This window comes from Rhinatrema bivittatum, chromosome 5 (assembly GCF_901001135.1).
Source record: "Rhinatrema bivittatum chromosome 5, aRhiBiv1.1, whole genome shotgun sequence".
Lineage (NCBI taxonomy): Eukaryota > Metazoa > Chordata > Amphibia > Gymnophiona > Rhinatrematidae > Rhinatrema > Rhinatrema bivittatum.
This window is the reverse complement of record NC_042619.1, coordinates 267,013,513-267,031,903: the sequence shown is the minus strand read 5'-3', so window position 1 is coordinate 267,031,903 and position 18,391 is coordinate 267,013,513. Positions and strand designations below refer to the sequence as shown.

The 18,391-nt window shown below is 47.5% G+C and overlaps 1 protein-coding gene across 4 annotated transcripts in view; it reads left to right on the top strand.

Moving 5' to 3' along the window:
- The window catches only part of LOC115092724 (disintegrin and metalloproteinase domain-containing protein 20-like), a 229,901-nt gene extending 212,623 nt beyond the window's left edge, over positions 1–17,278 (top strand). For all 4 annotated transcript variants that reach the window (XM_029603982.1, XM_029603983.1, XM_029603981.1 and 1 more), the window contains one exon: positions 16,738–17,278. In XM_029603982.1, coding sequence (XP_029459842.1) covers positions 16,738–17,014 — 277 coding nt within the window. In that variant the 3' untranslated portion in view covers positions 17,015–17,278. The remainder of the gene's footprint in view (positions 1–16,737) is intronic.
- Positions 17,279–18,391: the final 1,113 nt, after the last annotated feature.

Here is an 18,391-nt window from a genome sequence, read left to right as displayed (position 1 = left end):
GCTAGACCCCGGCGAATGGTCCCTCTCCGACGAAGCGATGCAACTTCTTGTCCGTCGGTGGGGTGCGCCGCACTTGGACCTGATGGCGACCTCCCTCAATGCCAAAGCTCCCCGCTTCTTCAGTCGCAGGAGAGAGCGCGGCGCGGAAGGGGTGGATGCGCTGGTCCTCCCGCCACATCTACTTCTCTACGCCTTCCCACCTTGGCCTCTGGTGGGCAGAATGCTCCGCAGGCTCGAAAGCCATCAGGGGAACGTGATCTTCGTCGCTCCAGAGTGGCCCCGCCGACCCTGGTTTGCAGACCTTCTACAACTAGCGATAGACGGTCCAATCTGACTGGGCCATCTCCCTCGTCTACTGCAACAGGGACCGGTATTTTTCGAGCAGGCAGAACTCTTCTGTCTTGTGGCATGGCTTTTGAGAGGCGTCGCCTCAGACGCAGAGGCTACCGGGAGGCGGTACTTTCGACTCTGCTGCGGGCCCGGAAGTCGTCTACCTCGGTAGCTTACGTCCGAGTCTGGAAAGTCTTCGAGATGTGGTGTTCCATACAGGGCATTCGGACCACGAGGGCGTCGATATCACAGATCCTACAGTTTCTCCAGGATGGATTGGACAAGGGCCTTGCCTATAATTCCTTTCGAGTGCAGGTGGCTGCCCTGAGCTCTCTGGTACAGACGGGCGGCTCCCTACTTCTCCAACCGGACATCGCCCGTTTTCTCAAGGGAGTCAAGCACTTGCGACCTCCGGTAAGGGACCCATGTCCCTCCTGGAGCCTCAACTTAGTTCTTTGTGCCTTGTCAGGGCCGCCTTTAGAACTGCTCCGCGGAGCTACGCTTAAAGACCTCACTCTCAAGACTGTCTTTCTCATTGCCATCTGCTCGGCTCGGCGCATTTCGGAGCTACAAGCTTTGTCCTGCAGAGAACCTTATCTACGCTTCACGGATTCGGGCGTCTTCCTCCGCACCGTCTTTTCCTTCCTCCCGAAAGTAGTATCATCTTTTCACTTGAATCAGACAGTGGAACTTCCATCCTTCGCTTCCAACGCCTCTTGGATGTCAAGCGCACGTTACTTCGCTATCTCGAGGCTACCAATGACTTCAGGGTCACTGATCATTTGTTCGTGCTATGGTCAGGTCCAAAGAAGGGTTCGCAGGCCTCGAAGACAACGATCGCTAGGTGGCTAAAGAACAGCATTTCTGTATCTTACCTTGGAGCGGGACGGACTCCTCCTTGCGGCATTAAAGCTCATTCTACCCGCTCCCAGTCATCCTCCTGGGCGGAAGTTCGCTCTGTCTCCCCACAGGAGATTTGTCGTGCAGCAACATGGAAAACGCTGCACACGTTCGCGAGACATTATCGGCTGCACCTCCCGTCTTCAGACTCTGGGCATTTTGGCGAACAGGTCCTCAGAGCAGGCCTCTCAGGGGCCCACCCGTTTTAGGGAAGCTTTGGGACATCCCACCGTCTGGACTGATCCTGGTACGTACAGGGAAAAGACAATTATTCCTTACCTGCTAATTTTCGTTCCTGTAGTACCATGGATCAGTCCAGACGACCACCACTCTTGGGTTCTTGGTCCTGCTCCATGTATACTGCTCGGGTTGTTCTTTTAGCAGCCTACTATGTTTCTGGTTCTTTCCTATGAACCCAGCTCCCTACAAGTTGGTTGTGTTGCCCAAAACATTTTTCATGTTGATGTTGGCATTTTTAGTTACATTTATGGTTAAGCATACTTGATCCAGACTGTACTTTGTCTATTCGGGCTTTGATAATCTTTATACTGAGCTCCTGCATAGGGCGTACTAGCCTATATGGTGAGTCCCTCGAAGTCTGTTCTGACTCCATCTGCTGGACGGGGGACATAACCCACCGTCTGGACTGATCCATGGTACTACAGGAACGAAAATTAGCAGGTAAGGAATACTTTTCTTTTAAGCTACAACAGGACAGAGGGACAATGATCCTCATAGCCTCTTACTGGCCTTGACAAGTATGGTTTCCCATACTCCTCGATCTCTCGATCTCACAACCAATCCGCCTAGGCACAGAGCCCACTCTTATAACTCAGAATCAGGGAAAGATGCGTCATCCCAACTTGACAACTCTTGCCCTAACAGCTTGGATGTTGAAAGCTTAGTTCTGCAACCACATAATCTTTCAACACAAGTCTCTCATAAGAACATAAGAAAATGCCATACTGGGTCAGACCAAGGGTCCATCAAGCCCAGCATCCTGTTTCCAACAGTGGCCAATCCAGGCCATAAGAACCTGGCAAGTACCCAAAAACTAAGTCTATTCCATGTAACCATTGCCAATGGCAGTGGCTATTCTCTAAGTGAACTTAATAGCAGGTAATGGACTTCTCCTCCAAGAACTTATCCAATCCTTTTTTAAACACAGCTATACTAACTGCACGAACCACATTCTCTGGCAACAAATTCCAGAGTCTAATTGTGCGTTGAGTAAAAAAGAACTTTCTCCGATTAGTTTTAAATGTGCCCCATGCTAACTTCATGGAGTGTCCCCTAGTCCTTCTACTATCCGAAAGAGTAAATAACCGATTCACATCTACCCGTTCTAGACCTCTCATGATTTTAAACACCTCTATCATATCCCCCCTCAGTCGTCTCTTCTCCAAGCTGAAAAGTCCTAACCTCTTTAGTCTTTTTTCATAGGGGAGTTGTTCCATTCCCCTTATCATTTTGGTAGCCCTTCTCTGTACCTTCTCCATCGCAATTATATCTTTTTTGAGATGCGGCGACCAGAATTGTACACAGTATTCAAGGTGCGGTCTCACCATGGAGCGATACAGAGGCATTATGACATTTTCCGTTTTATTCATCATTCCTTTTCTAATAATTCCCAACATTCTGTTTGCTTTTTTGACTGCCGCAGCACACTGAACCGACGATTTCAATGTGTTATCCACTATGACACCTAGATCTCTTTCTTGGGTTGTAGCACCTAATATGGAACCCAACATCGTGTAATTATAGCATGGGTTATTTTTCCCTATATGCATCACCTTGCACTTATCCACATTAAATTTCATCTGCCATTTGGATGCCCAATTTTCCAGTCTCACAAGGTCTTCCTGCAATTTATCACAATCTACTTGTGATTTAACTACTCTGCACAATTTTGTGTCATTGCAAATTTGATTATCTCACTCGTCGTATTTCTTTCCAGATCATTTATAAATATATTGAACAGTAAGGGTCCCAATACAGATCCCTGAGGCACTCCACTGTCCACTCCCTTCCACTGAGAAAATTGCCCATTTCATCCTACTCTCTGTTTCCTGTCTTTTAGCCAGTTTGCAATCCACGAAAGGACATCGCCACCTATCCCATGACTTTTTACTTTTCCTAGAAGCCTCTCATGAGGAACTTTGTCAAACGCCTTCTGAAAATCCAAGTATACTATATCTACCGGTTCACCTTTATCCACATGTTTATTAACTCCTTCAAAAAAGTGAAGCAGATTTGTGAGGCAAGACTTGCCCTGGGTAAAGCCATGCTGACTTTGTTCCATTAAACCATGTCTTTCTATATGTTCTGTGATTTTGATGTTTAGAACACTTTCCACTATTTTTCCTGGCACTGAAGTCAGGCTAACCGGTCTGTAGTTTCCCGGATCGCCCCTGGAGCCCTTTTTAAATATTGGGGTTACATTTGCTATCCTCCAGTCTTCAGGTACAATGGATGATTTTAATGATAAGTTACAAATTTTTACTAATAGGTCTGAAATTTCATTTTTTAGTTCCTTCAGAACTCTGGGGTGTATACCATCCGGTCCAGGTGATTTACTACTCTTCAGTTTGTCAATCAGGCCTACCACATCTTCTAGGTTCACCGTGATTTGATTCAGTCCATCTGAATCATTACCCATGAAAACCTTCTCCATTACGGGTACCTCCCCAACATCCTCTTCAGTAAACACCGAAGCAAAGAAATCATTTAATCTTTCCGCGATGGCCTTATCTTCTCTAAGTGCCCCTTTAACCCCTCGATCATCTAACGGTCCAACTGACTCCCTCACAGGCTTTCTGCTTCGGATATATTTAAAAAAGTTTTTACTGTGGGTTTTTGCCTCTACAGCCAACTTCTTTTCAAATTCTCTCTTAGCCTGTCTTATCAATGTCTTACATTTAACTTGCCAATGTTTATGCTTTATCCTATTTTCTTCTGTTGGATCCTTCTTCCAATTTTTGAATGAAGATCTTTTGGCTAAAATAGCTTCTTTCACCTCCCCTTTTAACCATGCCGGTAATCGTTTTGCCTTCTTTCCACCTTTCTTAATGTGTGGAATACATCTGGACTGTGCTTCTAGAATGGTATTTTTTAACAATGACCACGCGTCTTGGACATTTTTTACTTTTGTAGCTGCTCCTTTCAGTTTTTTTCTAACAATTTTTCTCATTTTATCAAAGTTTCCCTTTTGAAAGTTTAGCACGAGAGCCTTGGATTTGCACACTGTTCCTTTTCCAGTCATTAAATCAAATTTGATCATATTATGATCACTATTGCCAAGTGGCCCCACCACCGTTACCTCTCTCACCAATTCTTGTGCTCCACTGAGAATTAGATCTAAAATTGCTCCCTCTCTCGTCGGTTCCTGAACCAATTGCTCCATAAAGCTATCATTTATTCCATCCAGGAACGTTATCTCTCTAGCGTGACCCGATGATACATTTACCCAGTCTATATTGGGGTAATTGAAGTCTCCCATTATTACTGCACTACCAATTTGGTTAGCTTCCCTAATTTCTCTTAGCATTTCACTGTCCATCTCACCATCTTGACCAGGTGGACGGTAGTATACCCCTATCACTGTAGTCTTCCCTGATACACAAGGGATTTCTACCCATAAAGATTCAATTTTGTATTTAGTCTCATGCAGGATGTTTATCCTGTTGGACTCTATGCCATCCCGGACATAAAGCGCCACACCTCCTCCCGACTGCTCCTCTCTGTCATTGCGATATAATTTGTACCCCGGTATAGCACTGTCCCATTGGTTATCCTCTTTCCACCATGTCTCTGAGATGCCAATTAAGTCTATGTCATCATTTACTGCTATACATTCTAATTCTCCCATCTTACTTCTTAGACTTCTGGCATTAGCATACAAACATTTCAAAGTTTGTTTTTTGATTGTATTTTTATTCTGCTTTTTAATTGATAGGGATAAGTTAGAATTTTTTAGCTCAGGTGAGTTTTTAGTTACAGGCACTTGGACTACTTTTCTAATTATTGGAACCTCACTGTCGGGATGCCCTAATTCTAATCCATCATTAGTATCCTTTAAAGATACATCTCTCCGAACCATGCGCTGCTGAGCGACTGTCGGCTTTCCCCTTTGTTCTAGTTTAAAAGCTGCTCTATCTCCTTTTTCAAGGTTAGCGCCAGCAGTCTGGTTCTACCCTGGTTAAGGTTAAGGTGGAGCCCATCCCTTCGGAAGAGACTCCCCCCTTCCCCAAAAGGTTCCCCAGTTCCTAACAAAACTGAATCCCTCTTCCTTGCACCATCGTCTCATCCACGCATTGAGACTCCGGAGCTCTGCCTGCCTCTGGTGACCTGCGCGTGGAACAGGGAGCATTTCAGAGAATGCTACCCTGGAGGTTCTGGATTTAATCTTTCTACCTAAGAGCCTAAATTTGGCTTCCAGAACCTCCCTCCCACATTTTCCTATGTCGTTGGTGCCCACGTGTACCATGACAGCCGGCTCCTCCCCAGCACTGTCTAAAATCCTATCTAGGTGACGCGTGAGGTCCGCCACCTTCGCACCAGGTAGGCATGTTACCAGGCGATCCTCACGCCCACCCGCCACCCAGCTATCTACATTCCTAATAATCGAATCACCAACTATGACGGCCGACCTAACCCTTCCCTCCTGGGCAGTAGGCCTTGGGGAGATATCCTCAGTGCGAAAGGACAATGCATCACCTAGAGAGCAGGTCCTTGCTACAGGATCCTTTCCTGCTACATCTGGTTGGTGCTCTCCCATTATGAGACCTTCTTCCTCCAAGGCAGCACCAGGGCTGCCAGTCTGAAGTTGGGACTGGACTACTATGTCCCTGAAGGTCTCATCTATATACCTCTCTGTCTCCCTCAGCTCCTCCAGGTCTGCAACTCTAGCCTCCAGAGATCGGACTCGTTCTCTGAGAGCCAGGAGCTCTTTGCATCGCATGCACATGTACAACTTCTCACCGGTGGGTAAAAAATCATACATGTGACACTCGATGCAAAAGACTGGGAAGCCCCCCTCTTGCTGCTGGACTGCTGCCTTCATCTCAATTTTGATCAGTTCCTAGTTAAGTTTTAGGTTGCTATGGGAGTAGGAATGTGTCTAAGTTCCTTTAAATGTATTAGTGAATTCACTATATGTCTGGTAGTGGCCTACTGGGGTCTGATCGAATTCTCAATAAAGTTTTTGTTGATGGGGTTTTTTTTTTTTGGTTTTTTTTTTTGTGCAAGTGGCACCTGCCTATAAATTAAGGGATGAGCTTGGGGTGGGTGGGTTGGGAATTACAAACAGTCTAACTTTAGTTAGTCAGCCTGAGTGACTCACAGCTCCCTTGATTAACAAATGTTGTTCCCTATTCAAACCTAATCACACTACCTCAACACCTTTCCAAGGTGAGTAACTGAGCTGAACTATTCAACTTTTTTACTTTGGTATATACTGCTCCTAGCTTATTTCTAGCTTCTGGCTACTTTTTTGTGGGTTGGTTTTTGTTTTTTTTTGTGGGTTTTTTTTTTTGTTTGTTTTTCAATACAATGCACTCAGTTATTATTAAATAAAACACTTAGCTCTTTAAAAGTCTGGAGGACACTTTAATAGTCAGGCAGACTTTTAAAAAATAAACACACTACCTACTGCTACCTTATTGACTGACTAAATACAAACAGTCTAACTTGTTTATTTATTCACTGCCAACCTACTGCTACCTTATTGACTGACTAAAAATACAAACAGTCTAACTTGTTTATTTATTCACTGCCTACCTACTGCTACCTTATTGACTGACTATTTAAAAATGCAAACAGTCTAACTTGTTTTATTCACTGACTGACTATTAAAGGCACAAACACACAAACACACTAAATAATATTCCCAAATAGTTAACTTTGCCCCAATACTTTTAAAAAAGTCAATGTCAATGTCCCAAGCAAAAACTTACTGATTCCTTTCAGCCACCAGCAAGGTGATCCTCTCCTCTCAGTGTTTCCACTGGAAAGTTCTAGTAGCTTCACGACAGCCTTCCACACGTAAATCCTACCACTTTAAGTGGACTAGATTTACAAAATGGTGCACAGAAGAAGGTATGGACCCTTTCTCCTGCCCCACTTCTTCTTTACTAGATTACCTATACCACCTGTTGGATTCTGGTCTCCAGACATCCTCTGTAAGGGTACACCTAAGTGCCATAGCGGCATACCAGAAGGGAATAGGGGATGCGCCAATAACAGCACAACCCCTAGTAAGTCGGTTCATGAGATGCTTACTTCACCTTAAGCCTCCCATTTGACCTCCGGTCACTGAATGGGACCTGAATTTAGTACTAACAAGGCTCATACATGCACCGTTCAAGCCTCTACATTCCTGTGATGAAAAATTCCTTACATGGAAAGTGCTTTTCTTAGTGGCCATTACATAGGCTAGAAGGGTCAGTGAGTTGCAAGCTCTCGTCACATACTCACCCTACACAAGGTTCCTGCATGACAGAGTAGTCCTTCACACTCACCCCAAATTCCTACCAAAAGTGGTAACAGACTTTCATATCAATCAGGCAATAGTCTTGCCAACTTTCTTTCCAAGACCTCACACTCACCAGGGAGAGAGAGTCTTACACACCTTAGAATGTAAAAGTGCGCTAGCTTTTTACCTGAACGCACAGCGGTCCATAGGAAATCCACCCAACTCTTTGTTTCTTTCGACAAAAATAAACCAGGAGTTGCAGTAGGAAAACAGACTCTCTGCAACTGGCTAGCAGACTGTATTGAATTCTGTTATGAAAAAGCAAATATTCCTCTCCAAGGGCGAGTAAAAGCACATTCAGTAAGGGCTATGTCTACATCAGTAGCACACTATCGTTCAGTGCCCATTCTTGACATCTGAAAAGCTGCAACATGGAGTTCCCTTCACACCTTTGCAGCTCATTATTATCTGGACAAAAAAGGACGACAAGATTCAGCCTTTGGACAATTTGTCTTAAAGAACTTATTTCCAGTATAACTCCAACTCCTTCTACATCCATCCTACTGTGATTTTCAGGCTGCCTCATTTTTTCCAACAGTGCACCAGTTGTACTTGTTGCACAAGTTGTATGCTGTTGGTATACTGTAAGAATGACTCAGCCTGTAGCTTGCTAATCACCCATATGTGAGGACTATCATCCTGCTTGTCCTGGGATAAAACAAAATTTCCTAGCGTGTAGCCAGATGGACTCAGAACAAGTGGGTATAGTGTGCTCGTGCTAGCAGTTGGAGACGGATCTGACGTCAGCACGGGTACATATACCCCCACAGGAAGTGAGGCAATTCAGTAATTTCCATCTCCAAAGCAGTTTGGAGAGCCTGCATGCTCGCTGAGCGTGTTTTCCAATACTACTTTCTACTTTCTATATTCTACTTACTAAATTTCTACAGACGAGCCCCGCATTCCTGCGGTGATACCCTCGAGTCCCTCCCCCAGTTGAGTTTCCCGAGGTGATTTCCGCGATCCCTCGGAGGTCTACGCCTCGGTCCGGTGGCCGAATCGCGGCAGGGATCTAGCTCCCGGGCGAGAAGGGCTTGGGCCTGGCTGAGAGGCGCCTCGGTCCCGGCGTGGACTTAGAGGCAGCGGGTGCATTTCCTCAAGCGCGGCGGTGAAGGTATTTCCCCTCTCCCCCCGCAGCCGGAGACCGCCCGGGTTACAGCCGGGAAGCGCCGAGGATCAGGTAAGGCGTACATCTCTTACTTTTGGTCTCCGAGGTACGAGGATCGGCGGTGTTGCCTGTATGCGGCACGCCGTGGAGGTCGCCATTTTGTCGGCCTTGTTCAGGATTGAGCGCCCATGATAGGCGCCTGTATATTAGAGCGCACATTGTATATTATTGAGCGTATATTGCTGACCGCATATTATTGAGCGCACATTGTATATTATTGAGCGTATATTGCTGACCGCATATTATTGAGCGCATATTGTATATTATTGAGCGTATATTGCTGACCGCATATTATTGAGCGCACATTGTATATTATTGAGCGTATATTGAACGCGTATTGTATATTATTGAGCGCATTTTGCTGCCCGCATATTAGTGGGCGCATATTGTATATTAAGCGCATATTGTTCAGCGCATATTATTATTGAGCGATATTATTGGCGGCATAAGCGCCGGTGCCCTGCATTCGCAAGCCGCGATGGAACATTTGAACGCCCCGGCGTCTCCTGCGCCGGCGCCTCCTGATTCCGGCGTGAAAGCTCTCGGCTTCTGCTCAGCATGCCAGCTTAGAGCCACGCAGAGCGAGGAGCCAGACTCCCTTTGTGCCCAATGCAAGGAGGCCGTGGGAGCCTCGGGCCAGGACCAGTCTCAACTGAGGTTTGCCGACAGTTCCCCAGGGGCCACCCCGGATCTAGCGGGCAGTCTCGAACAACCTGGGATTCCGGGGGACCTGGTACCCCGATGGCTAGAGACCACTTCCTTTTCCTGGTTGGATCTCTTTAAGGGGATCCATGCCTTTGTACAGATACAGTCAGCTTCCCGTCCAGGCCCTGCTGCCGCTCCGGCTGATCCTGCCCCTGGACTTTCGCGCCCTTATCGTGGGCACCCGCCTCCGGGCAGTCCGGCTCATGTCTCGGAGGATGTCTCGGAGGATGTCTCGGAGGATGAGTCCGAACCCCCCGAGGAGGGGGAACTTCCCTCGGGGATCGAGCCATATCGAACCATGAGGCGGTTCTTTCCCAAGGAAGATCTCTCCGATCTGGTTTCTCAGTGCCTGAAGGAGTTGGCTATTACAGGTCCCAGCACTACGGTGCCATCTACACAGAACCCCCTGCTGGAAGGTCTTCGTCCTACAGCCCGCCATTTTCCCTTCCTGCAAGCAGCACAGCAACTAATAGATTTGGAGTGGAATGCGCCAGCGGCTTCATTCAAAGGGGGTCGGGCCCTGACGGGCATGTACCCCCTGGACCCGGCAATCAAGGATATGCTGGCGTGCCCTCAGGTAGACGCCTTGGTTAGCGCTGTGGTCAAGCGCACTACCATTCCAATTGAGGGGGGGGGGGGCGCGGCCCTCAAGGAGCCTCATGACCGGCGACTGGACGCCATTCTGAAACAGACCTTTGAGGTGGCAGCTCTATCTTTGCGGATCGCAACCTGCTGCACAGTGGTGACGCGTTCCTGTTTGTCACAGGTCAGGAACAATGCTCCGGCAGCGGACATGGAGTCAGCACTCTCGTTCCTCACGGATGCCTCATCCGACCTAGTCCGTACGACAGCCAAGGGGGTCTCATCCTCCGTAGCAGCCAGGAGGCAGCTCTGGATACGGAACTGGTCGGCCGATGCTCCTTCGAAGACACGCCTCACTAGAATGCCCTTTAGGGGTTCTCTCCTGTTCGGCAGCGACCTTGATAAACTGGCCAGCACATGGGGCGCCTCTCCAGTACCTCGACTGCCGGAAGACAGGTTCAAAAGGAGCCAGCGCGCCTTTCCGAGGCCCTCCAGAGGTAGAAGCTCCCAACGCTTCACTCCCTATAGGAGTCGCTACCAGGCACCTCGTCCTCAGGCCAGGAACCAGGCCTTTCAGACCAAGCAGCACAAAAGGGGAGCCAGCTCGGGTTCAGGGCCCGGCCGCGCCTCCCAATGAGAATCAGCCGATCCATCCGGGGGACGGAGCCATAGGGGGCAGGTTAACCCTCTTCTACCACAGATGGGTCAAGATTACGTCGGACCAGTGGGTCCTCGCCATCATCCGAGAGGGGTATTATCTGGACTTCCATCATATCCCTCCGGACAGGTTTGTGGAATCCCCATGTCCAATACACAAGAAGGCAGCATTGGAAGCTACCCTGGCGAGGCTCCTGTCTTTGAAAGCCATAATCCCAGTACCTGCATGGGAAATGGATTCTGGGCATTATTCCATTTATTTCATGGTACCCAAGAAAGAGGACACTTTCCGGCCCATATTGGACCTCAAGTCAGTCAACCGATACTTAAGGGTCCCGAGGTTTCGCATGGAAACTCTGCGCTCAGTCAAGACCACAGTCCAGCCAGGGGAATTCCTCACGGCTTTAGACTTGTCAGAAGCATACCTGCATATCCCGATCCATCAGGATCATCAGCGCTACCTACGCTTCAAGGTTCTGGGACGACACTTTCAATTCCGGGCTTTGCCCTTCGGGTTAGCCACGGCGCCGCGGACCTTCACCAAGGTGATCGTAGTGGTAGCAGCGGCGCTCAGACGGGAAGGAATCCTTGTCCATCCTTACCTAGACAATTGGCTGATCAGGGTGAAATCACGAGAGGAGAGCCATCGGGCAACCAACAGAGTGATCACCCTTCTGGAAAGCCTGGGATGGGTAGTCAACCTAAACAAGAGTTGCCTACAGCCTTCCCAATCACTGGAATACCTGGGAGTCCAGTTCGACACCCAAGCAGACAAAGTCAGTCTCACCGCCAAGAGAAGGTTAAAACTTCAGACGCATCTAAGGTCCTTGATGGGAGCCAGCCGGCCCATAGCTTGGGATTATTTGCAGGTTCTCGGCCTCATGGCATCCACCCTGGAAGTGGTACCCTGGGCAAGGGCCCATATGAGACCTCTACAAAGCTCCCTGCTCTCTCGCTGGAGCCCCCGCTTCCGGAATTACTCCGTGCATCTACCTCTACCAGCCAGAGTGCGGACCCAGTTACGGTGGTGGTTGCAGTCCAACCACACGAGCAGGGGGTCGAAGATGTCCTCCCCCACGTGGATTCTGTTCACCACAGATGCCAGCCTGAGCGGATGGGGAGCACACTGCGAAGAACTCACCGCCCAAGGGCGGTGGAACAGAGAAGAGTCAGGGTGGAACATCAACCGTCTAGAAGCACGGGCAGTCCGGTTAGCCTGCCTGCAATTTGCTCACCGACTGCGGAACAGGGCAGTCAGAGTAATGTCCGACAACGCCACCACGGTGGCATACATCAACCGTGAGGGCAGAACCAGAAGCCGACAGGTGTCCCTAGAGATAGCCCCGCTGATGGCTTGGGCAGAGGCGAATCTCCAGGACATCTCCGCCGTCCACATTGCCGGAAGGGACAACACTGTGGCAGACTTCCTCAGCAGGGAAAGCCTAAATCCGGGAGAATGGCAGCTGTCCCCCACAGCCTTCCAGATGATTGTGGATCAGTGGGGGACTCCGGACATAGACCTTCTAGCGGACAGGTCCAATGCTCAAGTACCCCGATACTTCAGCCGCAAGCGAGATCCGTTCTCTCACGGGATCGACGCCCTGGTTCAACCATGGCCTCCAGGGACACTGCTATACGCCTTTCCGCCGTGGCCCCTGCTGGGCGCCCTTATACACAAGATTCAGAAGCACAAGGGCCTAGTTCTTTTAGTGGCACCAGACTGGCCAAGAAGACCCTGGTACACGGACATGAGAAGACTACAGGCAGGGGAGCCCCTTCCCCTGCCTCCTCTCAGGGACCTGCTACGTCAGGGTCCCATCCTCCACGAGGATCCGGCTCAATTCTCTCTTACGGTCTGGCCATTGAGAGGGCTAGACTGAAGAAAAGAGGTTACTCGGAGCCCGTGATAGATACACTCCTGCGAGCTCGCAAGTTTTCTACATCCCTCACCTATGTAAGGATCTGGAGGGTATTTAAAGCATGGTGCGACACCCAATCCTCATGCGACCACAATCCCTATTGTGTTGGATTTCCTGCAGGATGGACTTCAGAAGGGTCTCTCCCTCAGCTCCATCAAAGTTCAGGTGGCTGCGCTGTCTTGCTATGGTCCCAGGGGGGATGGCAAGACTATCGCCAAGCACCCAGATGTTTCTCGCTTCCTGCAAGGAGTCAAGCATATTCGTCCGCCACTGAAGTGGCCAGTGCCCTTCTGGAATCTCAATCTTGTTTTGGATGTCCTCGCGGGATCCACCTTCAGACCCCTTCGGGGACTGTCTCTACGTTCTCTAACCTTGAAGATGGTGTTCTTGCTGGCGGTATGTTCAGCCTGCCGCATCTCAGAGCTACAAGCACTGTCCTGCCGTGATCCATTTCTCAGAATCACTCCGGAGGCTATCCATCTTCGGCCGGTTCCCTCCTTTCTACCGAAAGTGGTTTCACAGTTTCATCTTAACCAAACCATATCTTTGCCTACCACGGCGGGTTTGAAGAAATCTGAAGAAGGGCGTTTATTACACCATCTTGACATTGGCAGATTGCTGCCTAGATATCTGGAAGTGACACAAGAAGTACGACAGACGGACCATCTGTTCGTCCTGCACAGCGGGAAGAAGCAAGGTGAAGTGGCCTCGTGGCCCACCTTCGCCCGCTGGATTAAAGAAGTTATCAGAGCAGCTTACGTGGAGGCCGGGAAGTCTCCGCCTCTACAAGTCAAGGCTCATTCTACCAGAGCACAAGCGGCATCCTGGGCGGAATCCAGGATGCTGTCGCCTGCAGAAATCTGTAAAGCGGCGACGTGGTCCTCCCTCCATACCTTCTCCAGGTTCTACCGGCTGGATGTCCAGGCCAGGGAGGATTCAGCTTTTGCGAGGGCGGTCCTACATGGTCCTCAGGCAGCCTCCCACCCAGGCTGGGAGTAAAGTTTTTGTACATCCCATTCGTTCTGAGTCCATCTGGCTACACGCCAGGAAATGTTGAGATTACTTACCTGATAATCTCCTTTTCCTTAGTGTAGACAGATGGACTCAGCATCCCGCCCAGCTGCCTGTGTACATGGGTTTCACCGATTCAAGGTAAGCCATGTCATTTGTTTACATAAGAGCGTACACTATACCAGGTGTTAACGCCTTCCGGTTGGGAATGCTGGCGGTCTCCAGCTACTATCAATCTGTCAGGGGAATCCTGTTTCACTTTTCACTGAGCGTCAGTACACATTTCCATATCAGCTTTTGCAAGGAAGATTACTGAGTTGCTACGCTTCCTGTGGGGATATATATACCCCGTGCTGACGTCAGATCCGTCTCCAACTGCTAGCACGCGGATACTATCCCCATTCGTTCTGAGTCCATCTGTCTACACTGAGGAAAAGGAGATTATCAGGTAAGTAATCTCAACATTTCAACACAACCCTTAGTATCACGCTTCATGAGAGGCTTGCTCCATTTAAAACCTGCACTGCGCCCTCCGGCCCCTGTTTGGGACCTTAACGTAGTGTTGGGACGGCTTATGAAACCTCCGTTTGAGCCTCTCCACTCCTGTGATCTCTGCTATCTCACCTGGAAGGTAGTTTTTCTTCTTGCGATCACATCCACTCGCAGAGATAGTGAATTACAGGCATTAGTTACCTACCCGCCTTACACTAAAATTCTGCATGACAGGGTAGTGCTCCGCACCCACCCTAAATTTTTACCAAAGGTAGTATTGGAATTTCACATTAATCATTCCATTATCCTACCTCCCTTTTTTCCCAGGTCCCATTCCAATCCAGGAGAACAGGCTCTGCATTCTTTAGACTGCAAGCATGCTCTAGCCTTCTATCTAGACCACATGTGAGCCCACAGGGAATCCACTCAATTGTTTCGTTCGATACCATCAAACTTGGAAATCCTGTGGGAAAGCAGACCCTCTCCTCTTGGTTGGCAGACTGTATATATTTTTGCTACCAGCAAGCAGGCATTCCACTCCAAGACTGTGTGAAAGCATACTCTATTAGGGCCATGACGACATCTGTAGCGCACCTCCGTTTTGTGCCACTTCCTGAGATATGCAAGGCTGCTACCTGGAGTTCTCTCCATACATTCGCAGCCCATTATTGCTTAGATAAGGCTGGCAGGCAAGATTCCATCTTCAGCCTGTCTGTTCTTTACAACTTATTTTCAGTTTGACTTACCAACATCCTTCCACCGACCCGTTAGGGTTCAGGATGCCCTCCTAACCAAATTCCACCCTTGTTGTTGTGCCTGTTGCACGTCTTTGGGTGCATTTGGTGCTTCGCTCGGGCATCCTCAGCTCGGTACTCACCCTTATGTGAGGACTAGCATCCTGCTTGTCCTGTGAGAAAGCAGAGTTGCTTACCTGTAACAGGTGTCACAGGACTGCAGGATGTTAGTCCTCACGAAACCCGCCCGCCACCCCGCGGAGTTGGGTTCGTTTACGTTTTCTTATTTTATTTTTTCGCATGTATGTTTGCTATATTACGAGACTGAAGAGGGACCCCTGCTGGATGCAGGGTTGGTGCTATGCTGGGCATGCCCAGTAGGTGCCAGTCAACGTTCTAGAAACTTTGACAAAAGTGTTCCGTGATTGGGCTCCATCCTGATGATGTCACCCATGTGTGAGGACTACATCCTGCTGTCCTGTGAGAACACCTGTTACAGATAAGTAACTCTGCTTTATTATCCCCCATATTATTGAGTTTTTGTAATACAGTGATTATATATGTTTATATATTTCCTTTAATGGTTGAACTGAATTACAAATTTGCCTGTAATTGTTTTGTTTATAATTGAGAAATCAATAAAGATAAAATGATAAAATACACCCCTTAGATGGAAAAAAGTCTGAGGAGACGAGTGGCAGCAGCTGAATGGAAACACCCACGTATGCTTGAAAATAATTCTGGGTCTTTCTGACCTCTGAGAGAACCTGTTCAATGTCGGCACCATCGCATGATGTCATCCACTTGTGCAGCTGATTTGTCCTGCTGTCTATGAATACCACCTGTTACAGGTCAACAAGTCTTCTTTTTCCATTGACAGCAGGATAAATCAGCTATACATTCTCTCCCTCTTCCCGATAAAGCTGATACTTAAGTTTTGTATCATACTGACCGAGCTCGCACGAGGGTGACTGCATAGGAAGCCCCAAGCATACTCTGTGTGGCTGATTTTATTTTCTGTCTATGGATAATCCCTGTTACAAGTAAGCAACTTTGAATTCTTGAGGCAAACAACCTTACTTTGTCTGCTTCTTGTGGTGGCTGTCTTAGGAATGAAGTAGGGTTGCCAACCGGCTCCAGATTTTCCCGACAGGTAGATCCAGTCGTGGTTTTACCCCATTGCATGTCGGGACTTATTCTGATTTACCTATTGCATTCCCTCAGAAAGCAAGACTATATGTACCTACATGCAGGGGAATAATACCAGGACTGGATCCACCTATCCTGAAAATCCAGAGCCAGTTGGCTTGCTATATCATAAGAAAGGGTGCTCAAACCGGTCCTTGGGGCCCTTCCAGCCAATCGGGTTTTCAGGATATATCATTCTCTAATGAATATGTTTGAGAAATATTTGTATACATAAAAGGTAGTGCATTCAAATACATCTCCTGCATATTTATTAGAGATATCCTGAAAACCTGACTGGCTGGGGGGGGGGGGGGGGGCAAGGACCATTTTGAGCACCCCTATCATAAGTGACATTGTATGCAAACTAAACCAGTCAGATACAGTTCTGAACAATGTATTTTGTAACACTGCTCTGAAAACTACAGCAAATGTTAGACCTTATCCAAAAGTTACCCTTTGTTTTCTAGTTTCATTACAGTGCATTTATAGTTCGTTAAGGATTTTCTTTTCTTTTCTCAGGGGATTTCTGCAGTTCAGGAATTTAAGCTATGGAATTGAACCTCTAGAATCTTCTTATAATTTTCAGCACCTCATTTATCAAACTGAGTATATGTATTCAGAGGATTTGTATTCAGAATCCATGTCTTGTGGAATGAATTATGCAAATCAGAATATGTATTCCAAAAGATTTTTCCATGACCTGAAACTTAAAGTAAGTTTATTAACCTTGAGTTTGATTGCTAGTATACCTGATATACAAAGTGAATGGCAAGTGCATTTATTTCCTACATTGTAAAACCAGCAGACAGATCAATGCACAGTATCCTGACTAATTTGTTAGCTTTATGCTGCACAGAAAATGATTAATAGGTAAAAAAGAGACCAGTAAATCTACTGGTCAGCATTTACTCATACTCTTTAGCCGCTGTCAGCTAGGTTGAGCTGAGTTATATAAATCAGTGAATGGATGCAGTTGGAAAACTATACTCATTTGGTGAGATTGATTATTTGTATCTTTCATACTTGTATTAATTTTTCACTTATTTTTCAAATAATAAAATTCCAGAAAGTGTTTTGGTTTTTTTTTTATCATGTCATAGCCAGATCCAGTGCCGGGTTTCTTGTTTCCCTGGGTGACTTCAAAATTTGGCACCTCTGCCCTATCCCCCTACTTCCCACACAATACACCATTCTTGATGCATCCCCCTCTCTCAACTGATGGTTCCTAACTTCTCACGCTCATCCCAGTTCCCACTACAGATGCCTCTGCTGATATGTCCCTTTATATTACACACTCCAGGGCTCCACCACTAATATATTTGCTCAGCACCTCATATACACTGGGAAATTGCCAGGTGCCTGAAAACAGGGATTGCGAGTTGCCACATGGTCCCAGCTGTTCCCCTTGCTTTGGAAGTGTGCCCAGAAAGCAGTAGAGGTGGGGCTGAAACAATGCAGAGATGGTATGTCACAGTCCACAGCTTGATTGATGGCTGATCAGCATAGCAGCGAGAAAGAGAAGACCAGAAGTGAGGAACTAGTGAGCTGCCAGAACAAGAGGGCAGGAATGATGATCTTGAGGAACATCAGTGTGGGGAGAGAGGGAATTGGCAACAGTGGGCGATGGTGCGACCCCTTGCAGTTTGCCACCTGGTTTGTGCAAGACCTGAGAAGAAATTATATAATGCACTTTCAGACAAACAGAATTTAAAAATAACATATAGAAATTTAAAATGTCCAAAGTTACGTAATCATATATTTAAACTGAAAATAAAACATTTTTACATTTTACCTTTATTTCCACATCTTACTCCATTTTGTCCTTTCATTTTATGGATTCTCTGGACTCCTTTTTCTATTTTCTTTCCATTTTACTTTACCTTCTATTACTTTTCTTCTTTTCTAGCTCTTCCTCTCCCCTCAGCTGACATTTCCTCTTACCTGTCTCTTCTTCCCATCTCTCTCCTCCCTGCTTTTCTTTCATCATCAATACTTCACATATTCATTCTTTTGCATCTCCTTCATTTACTTCTCACACTTCTTTCTCCATCTTATTCCTCCTTCACTCTATCCCAGCCTCCCTCTCCTATTGCACTCCCCAGCCCACTATCTTTCCCTTAACCCTTCCCAACCTCCCAGCTCTTTCTCCCTCATGCCCCCTCTTCTCTTCTTC